Genomic DNA, 8,337 nt, shown 5'->3' on the forward strand with positions numbered 1-8,337 from the left:
TCCTAACCCTAGCCGTCACATTCCTGATTCCCCATTTCCCTTACTTCAGAGAGATAGAGAGCAAGAACTGAACTGAGACTCTCCACTCCTCCTCAAACCCTCAGCCCCTCCTGGCTCCTTCCCGCTGACCATCGACCGCCGACCGTCACCCGCCGCCTTCCACCCTCTGGTCCCTCAGCGCCGCTTCCCACCCAAGACCCCTTGAGTGGCTTGGTTTGCTCACTGAAGGTGTCAAGGCAGTCGAGCTTACCGTCGCGGGCTCCGACAACGTCGTCTTCTTCTCCTGGTCGCAGCAGACTCGGCAACGTCGTCCTCTTCTCCTGGTCGCGACAGAATTGTCGCGGGTCGTCATCTTCTCCTTTTCGCATTGTTGGCCTTCGTTGGTCTTCCTCCCCCTTTTCTCCGTCAGGTTCAGGTAAGTTAGCCCTGGTCTTCGCTGGTCTTCCATTCCCTTTTCTGAATTTAGATTTCTGAATTAGGGTAACGAATTTCTGTGTTCTGAATTAATGAGATTCCAATTAATCTGAATTTCTGTGTTTTGAATTTCTGGATTTCTGAGTTTTGAATTTGTGAATTTATGATTAGGTTAATGAATTTCTGAATTTCTGATTAGGTTAACTAATTCATATGTTCGTTGCATAATCAAGAGGCTGATACATGAAAGTATGAGTACCTTTATCTTAAGAAATTGTGGCTGCTAATTAGGTATTGTTGTGTTACAGTCCTTTTCATTTTACAACTTTGATTTTATATATATATTTTGATTAAATCAAACATACAAATATATTCGTTGTCTCATCTGCTGAGTTACTATTTGCTTATGTATTTTATTGGTTAATAATGGATTTTAACAATAATGATTAAGTTTTGCATAGAATTCCATTTGCAAAAGCCTGGATTGTAATTTGTACCGTTTCTCTTACTGGAATATTTTGTAGTGTTTAATGATCAAAACCAAGAAATAGTTTATGACAGGACAGTACTGCACTAATTCACCATATAACCAGATCTTACAAGCAGCGTTACCTTGTGTTTTGGTAACAGAACGTGGCGAAACACGCGGGGTTGATGTTGGCTGGCTTACATGATGTCTATACTTGAACAAGGCCCAACCAGCAGCCAATGATAAAACAAGAGCAAGAAAAACCGAGAGAGCAATAATAGCAATGATGCCCCTACTAAGTCCATCTTTGTGATGCCTCTGCTGTATGTCCACCCCAAGGGGCTTTATCATTCTTCCATTGTTGCCATTATTTGAATATGGACCACCGTATATCGACGAAATGCTTGAAGGTGGTAGAGGAGGAGGTGGTGGTAAACCTATAAACAAAGGAACCGATGAAAAATTCTCTAACCAAAATACTCATAAAGAGAAGGTGACAACTCACTCGATGTTGCGTGTGAAGCGAAGTTGATAGTCGAGAATTGTTAGATGACAATTTAGTCAAGTATGTCAAAAAATCTCACAATTCTTAACTATCAACTTCACATAAAGAACTTGAGTTCCACCTAAAAGAGAATGGTGACCGCCTTCATGTGAAATCGATAGTTGAGAATTGTTAGGTGACAATTAAATCACACATGTCAAAATATCTAACTGTCAATTTCAACTGCATGTGAGTTTTCACCTTTAAATGCAAGAATTTGAGAATCCAATCCATATATATATATATAAGTATATACCTGGATAGCTAACATACAAGACTTCATAGCTACCAAAGTAAGAAGATTTTATTGCAACCTTCTTCTGCCAAAATCTCTCAGAATTCAATAAGGCAGTAGTGTGATCAAAGCCTTCCCCAATGGGTACCAAGAAGATGAGAGCATCAGTTTTATCTGGATCTTGGCTTGCCGCTTCGGCTCCCATAATTCGAACTTGACTTTGTGTCATGAAAACCCCTGCAGCAATCTCGGAAGCAAGCTCTGAAACCAAAGGGAAGAAGGTATACAGAGAAACATCAAGGCGAAGACCAACTTTCATGGGAAGGACACATCTGCATGGTGCTCCAGGTGGAGAATTTGTGTAGGGCTCTGAACAAATAGTTGATAAACAATCTGAAACAACATAGAACGTAGGTATTAGTAAATATAATTATATAAACCTTGCAATAAGAAAATATGCAAATAAAAGAGCTAACCTTCATTAGGAGGTGGTGGAGGCAGTGTGTGAATTTGAGGCAGGACTGGCTTCTTAGGACTCTCCGCAGGAGACCGCGAAGGAGATACTTTAGGAGGATGAAATAGAACTTGCAAAGAAACATAACGAATGTTGAAAAGGATAAGTAGATGAGAATGATGAAAATAGAAGATTTTGTTAAGTAGTTCCAGTAAGTATGGAATTTCAGAACTTCTTACTTTTGGTTGGGTGAGGAGATATTATGAACCATGGAGAAGGAGCCGGAGAAACCTGGCTGGCTGGTGAGGAAAGTGTAGAGCCTACCATGTGGAAAAAGGTTCGGTAATTTAAAATTTCTACATATCATTTATTTAGTGAAATATCTTACAAATCACTGTTCTTTGTTAGGAACCTGTGTTTGCTGGTGGCGAAGCATGATGTGTTCGTTCCGTTGTCGGCAGTGGTGGAGGAATTTGGTGATCTACATAAAATAACCAAGAAAGTTATATTAAATTGCAGCTAAAATACTGGCAAAATTCGATAGATCAGGTAAGGTAACACATCAAACCTTGGTGTTCTGAAGTCGGAGGGGAAACCGAATATGATGATGTAGGAGCAGGGCTGGTGGCTATACTCCTAGAGTGATGTTTATAAGATGTGGTTAATGGTGAAGATGCAGGAGAATGATATTCTTTTTCTGATGCAGATTTAGGAGGAGACGCCGGAGGGGCAGGAGCATGATGAAACTGCCTTGAATTATGTACAGCATGGGCTACAACAGAAAGAACAACATAAATAAATGAAGTGAGGTATGTCATATGTGTCTTTATTTATAGAAGTAAAACCGTTTTGTAAATTACTCGAATAATCTGAAGCTTGAATAATATTGTTACAGAAACTTTATGCTGTTAGTATAACTCACCAGCCTCAATTCTAAAAATGCACTATGTCAAAAGTAGATCAATTTTACCATATATACCTTGAACAGGGGGATGTACTACAGCTGGTAGCGGCATAGGTGCTTTGTACAATGGTGCCGAAACTGGTTCTCCCCTACGTTTCCAATCGAAGCTTCTGGAAGGAGTTAGTGCCGGAGAGACAACAACAGGTACTGCCGGAGAGACATCAGGTACTGCACCACAGGTTTAGCACCATTTAAGTATTCACAAGTTGAAAAAGTATAGAAGAATAGACTTTTCAACAGAAAAGAAAGGAAGAAATTACAGCAATCAGATATAATGTTTAAGATTCTAGGACCATTGAATATATGAGAAACCCGTACATTTTTCGTGACAGCAGATATTTCGTTAGAGGCACTATTGAAATAACTAAATAGAATCCTTTTGTCAAACTATGAACCTGGCAATTTTGATGGAGATACTGTTGGTGGTGAAACTGGGTGGAAAGGTGGTGGTGCAACTTGTGCTGCATGAATACAACATAAGAAAAAATAATTAGGCAAATTCAAGTGATCATTCTGATCAAAGAAGAAACGTGGATACTTCAATGATGATGTCTTCACATGAAGATCACATTGTAAACCGTTAGATGGTTTAAGGCAATAAGATTTACCAGGTGATATGGAAGGAGTTATTTCTGGAAAAACAAGACCGCCAACTGATTGGTTATTTTCCATTTTCCATGGTGGGGATGCAAGAAAATCTGTGCTTCAATGAAAACCAGGAAGTTTAGAATAATATAGTTGAATTCAAAGAAGATATGATAGTCGATATATGAACATACTTGGTGATGCTGGCTCTTGGGTGTGAATATGGCCCTTATTTTCAGTTTTGTTATGAACAACAGGAGCTAAACTTCCTTGATGAATAGGTTGGCGAACTGGTGAATTTTCGGGCAAATTCACAGGAGGTGACGCAACTGGGACTGTTCGAAATGCAATTGGAAAATATATTTAGGGTCAATGAATACCAGCTCAAAATTACAAGTCAAGAATTAAAAGTAGCTCTATGTTACCTTGAACAGGGGAGTGTACTATAGCTGGTAATGGCTTTGGTGCTTTGTACAACGGTGCTGAAACTGGTTTGCCGTTACTTTTCCAATCAGATTTTCTGGAAGGTGTTAGTGTGGGAGAGACAGCAGGTGCTGCACCATATGATCATTCTTTTATTGTTACACTTTGTAACTTGTATGGAGTATTAATTAATTAGGAATGTTAAGGAAGAATTTCATATCAGTAACACATGATCATTACTTTTAGTCTCCATTCTATTGTTAGTGAATCTAATTCCATAATGTCTCAACTCAATGGCAAATTGTTACACAACATGTTAAGGATAAAAGATCATATCTCTTTCTGGGTATATCAACACTTGTAATTCAAGCCAGTAACATAGTATATTTAACCTTGTGCTTTATACCTTCATCATTTTAAGTGCTGAGAGAATATAAATTTAAAAATGAATAAATTAAATGACTAAATGAAAAATGTAGTTGTGCAATCCTTGGATACAAATAACTAAATTAGATTGGAAGGATAATTGAACAGAATCTATTGTTGAAATATGCACCTGGTAATTTTGATGGAGATGCTGCTGGTATAACGGGGTGGAAAGGTGGTGGATTTATTGGATATGCACTTTTTGGTGGTGTAACTTGTGCTGCAAGTAAAAAAGCATTTAGAAAAATCCAAGTGATCATTCTGGTCAGAGTATAAATTTAGGTTTCCCTCCTCTTCCATCAAATTAAGGTAATAAGATTTACCAGGAGATATAGATGGAGTTACTTTTGGAAGAACAGGACGGCCTACTGGTTGGTTATTTTCCATTTTTGATGGCGGGGATGCAAAAGAATCTGCACTTGAAGGAAAATGAATGTGTCTAGAAGTCTGGAACTATACAGTTGATTAGTTGAATCCTGATAGATGATAAAGACCAATAAATCGACATAACATACTTGGTGATGCTGGCTCTGCGGTTGGAGTGTGAGCAAGACCCTTATTTACAGTTCTGTTATGAACGTTGGGTGAATTTTCTGGCAAAGTTGCAGGAGATAATGCAACTGGAGCTATTCAAAATGACATAAAAAAATATATTTAGGTTCAATATCATCTGAACAGTGGCAATGAAAAAGAAGTTAGAAGAATCTAGAAGAGTTACCTTGTGAAACTGGATCCTGTTTGTGACTGTCACTGGAATTACTCTTCTGAGTAGTTGGAGGCAAGCTTCCATGTTCAGGTGGCTGACTCGGTGAAAGTTTGGGCAAAATGACTGCAAGAGGAGCTGTTTACAACACAGAATAATACCATACTTTTGGTGAATACCAATTGGAAAGAGGAAATTTCAGAAACATTTAACAAGAGTATCGTTTATCGCATACCCGGTGCAACCGGTTTCAGTGAATGACCCTTCTTTGCACCCTCTGTGTGAATATTAGGGGGGAAACTGCCATTTTCAACTGGTTGACTTACTGGTGAAGATGTAGGCAAGTTGGTAGATGGTACTGCAGTTGGAGCTGTGCATATAATCAATCAAAGAACACAATTTTGGTGAGTACATGCAGTAAAAATTCTGTGAATTACATGACAACACTTTTTTCACATACCTGGTGAAATTGGGTTCGGGGTGTGACTCTTGCTAGCATTCCTATTCTCAACCACAGGGGGAAAACTTCCGGGTTCGATTGGTTGGCTCGCTGGTGAATTATTTGGAAACTTGCCAAAAGATTTTGGAGGTTGAGCTGTTCAAAATGCAATCATGAGGCCAGAGTTTGGTCAATATCATTTGAAAGATGTAGGCAGAAGAGATGTTTTACCTCTAGAAATTGGAGATGATTCAGGAGGCCTAATAGGAGGTGCTTTCCTTTGAGGTGGACTTGGTTGTATTGATTGCAGTGGTGGTGCATTCCCTTGACCAGTTGCCGATATAGGCGCAGCCTTGTTCGATGGTGATAATGTTATGGTGGTTGGACTACTACTGGGAGATATGGATGGTTCAATTCCCTTAATCTTATGAGGAGGAATAGGAGATGAAACTGGAGTAGGCAAGAACGACCCTGGATGTCGAAAAATTCAATATTTTTATCAGATGATCCTAGGATGAATTAATGAACTAAAGTAAGGTTACCATTTGATACTTCTGGAGAGCTCGGAGAAATGGTTCTAGGTGAAGGATTCATGGGCAAAGATGCTGGATTTGGGGATAGGAGAAACCCTGAATGAAGCAATACAAGTGTCAAATAGCACCAGTGACTTGTGAAGAAAGTTAATAATTAAGTTTGAAAAGCTCAAAATTCAAACCAGTTTTGTAATATATTTAGATATACCATCTGGATCCACTGGGGAGCTCGGTGCATTGCTTCTCCAGTGTCCATGATGGATAGGCCCAAGTGTTTCTCCTCTGGGATGAATGACCGGAGCGAATGCCGGAGATGGGGATATAACAGACCCTTTAAGAAGACGGCATCAGTTTGAAAGCCGAAAATCCCATGTGAGGAAAGGAGCTAAATGATTAAATCTTTGTTCAGCTAGTTCAAACTTATCAAAGAGATGACTCAAACAACTTAATAAACCAAGCATATCTACTACTCTCATCAGCAATATTTAACATTTTATAGATAAAGCATCTCCGGCCAATTAAGAGACAAATTTGGAAACAATTTTGAATTCATGTTTTCTACATCTACAACTTCAAATATACCAGATTCATAATAAGAAACAACACTAACTTTTTACATAGGGCTCAAAAAGCAATGAATGCAGGGGTAAAATTACCCTCACTAATTTCGTCTTGCAATGATGGTGGGAAATACAACCATAAATAAATCAGTAAAATCTATACGCATCAAATTGTATTATTAGAGGAGAATATTCCCTCATATTAATCAAGCAATCATAACCTAGCACCTAGCTTAATTAGAAGAGAATTGAAACAACTTTGCCTTAGATTAATGAATTGGTGATTGGTGATCCTAGCCAATTCTTTTTCTTTATTTCAGTATCTGGACCTGATCCCCAAGAACTGGACTAATCCAACTAAAGAAACTACGTCTGATTCTCCCAATACAAGTTTTTTTGCACCCCAAGATTCAAACTCACAAACACCGAGAAGGAAACTTGCCTACCACTCAACCAGCCTGATGTTGGGATGATACAATAAGTTTTTTTTTTTATTTTATATGTTCTTTTTTCTGCTAATAATTTGATATCAAACTCACAATGATAGTTCAGGGTCTCTATAGAATAAATTACAATACCAACAGTGTAAAAGCAGAAAAATTAAGTGAGCTGATCCAGATCAAGTTCTTGTAGCTTAAGCATTACTTTTTGGCTACAAAAAAGAGACTAACTTTAACACTGAGTTCTGAAGATTAAGTTGCTACCTTTGGATCCTTGCAGTGTCACAACAGAGCCAATGATGAAGAGCTTCACCAGCTGAAGAGTCAATGACAAAACTACCCCCACCCCCATTACACCAATCTCCAAAGAGAAACCACCTCAGAAGCAAGTTCAGATAAGGAAAACTAGAGAAAACAAATCAGAGATTTGGAAGGTACCCACTTGAAGCAAGAATAGAAAGGTCTTAAATTGAAGAAGAACCTCATGAAGTTACACCATAGCAATGAGAAGGAAAGTTATGGAGCAACAAAGAAGAAGAAAAAGAAGAGTGTTTGGTGCAAAGGGTAAGAACAAGTGTCTCTTGAGAACAACATGAGAACTGGAATAATTTGCAAAGAGAGTGTTGTTGAGGAAACATTTCCATGGCAGAAGAGAAATATAGATTGGAATTGAAAGCAGAAAAAGAGTTTGAAGTGTTTCCACTTAAGAGCAAAAAAGTTTTGAAACTGAATCAAAGAAAATAAACAAAATTATTAAGTTTGTGTATTGAACAATCCATACACACTTTAAGGTAACTCAAGAAAAGAAAAAATAATAATAAATGAATGATTATATGACCCTCTCTCCCTCCCTCACAGAGGCAGTTGGGGTGGGACACGGATTTCCAGGAGCACAGTACTGTTGGTTTTTATTCTATTTTATTTTATGTTCATGCTCTTATTTTATTATTAACTAGTAATAAACACTTAGAAGAGTTCCAGTGTACCGAAAATACTGTATTAACCGTTGATTTGAATTATAAAAAATATATATAATATATATTAATTAAAATTAACGGTTAAAATAATTGGAACACTGGTGTTTTTGATATACTTAAATTTTTTTCTAAACACTTACCTACCAATTAATTTATATTTTTATTAAAAAA

At 37.9% G+C, this 8,337-nt stretch overlaps 1 protein-coding gene across 7 annotated transcripts in view; it reads right to left on the reverse strand.

The window, feature by feature from the left end:
* LOC107630379 (receptor-like serine/threonine-protein kinase ALE2) overlaps positions 1-8,069 on the reverse strand; it is a 13,833-nt gene extending 5,764 nt beyond the window's left edge. The window contains exons 1-21 of one of the 7 annotated variants that reach the window (XM_016333483.2): positions 7,454-8,068; positions 6,398-6,520; positions 6,199-6,285; positions 5,888-6,127; positions 5,678-5,812; positions 5,453-5,587; positions 5,233-5,355; positions 5,030-5,140; positions 4,838-4,927; positions 4,645-4,734; positions 4,091-4,219; positions 3,860-4,000; positions 3,689-3,778; positions 3,476-3,541; positions 3,096-3,248; positions 2,685-2,888; positions 2,529-2,597; positions 2,356-2,436; positions 2,139-2,246; positions 1,684-2,055; positions 1,027-1,320 (exon numbers count right to left, since the gene is read on the reverse strand). In XM_016333483.2, the coding sequence (XP_016188969.1) occupies positions 1,027-1,320; positions 1,684-2,055; positions 2,139-2,246; positions 2,356-2,436; positions 2,529-2,597; positions 2,685-2,888; positions 3,096-3,248; positions 3,476-3,541; positions 3,689-3,778; positions 3,860-4,000; positions 4,091-4,219; positions 4,645-4,734; positions 4,838-4,927; positions 5,030-5,140; positions 5,233-5,355; positions 5,453-5,587; positions 5,678-5,812; positions 5,888-6,127; positions 6,199-6,285; positions 6,398-6,520; positions 7,454-7,541 (2,929 nt within the window). In that variant the 5' untranslated portion in view covers positions 7,542-8,068. Of the gene's footprint in view, positions 1-1,026; positions 1,321-1,683; positions 2,056-2,138; positions 2,247-2,355; positions 2,437-2,528; positions 2,598-2,684; positions 2,889-3,095; positions 3,249-3,475; positions 3,542-3,688; positions 3,779-3,859; positions 4,001-4,090; positions 4,220-4,644; positions 4,735-4,837; positions 4,928-5,029; positions 5,141-5,232; positions 5,356-5,452; positions 5,588-5,677; positions 5,813-5,887; positions 6,128-6,198; positions 6,286-6,397; positions 6,521-7,453 lie in introns of all 7 variants that reach the window. The other 6 variants (XM_016333485.2, XM_016333484.2, XM_016333486.2 and 3 more) reach the window with 6 other exon arrangements.

This window comes from Arachis ipaensis, chromosome B03, assembly GCF_000816755.2.
Source record: "Arachis ipaensis cultivar K30076 chromosome B03, Araip1.1, whole genome shotgun sequence".
Classification (NCBI taxonomy): domain Eukaryota; kingdom Viridiplantae; phylum Streptophyta; class Magnoliopsida; order Fabales; family Fabaceae; genus Arachis; species Arachis ipaensis.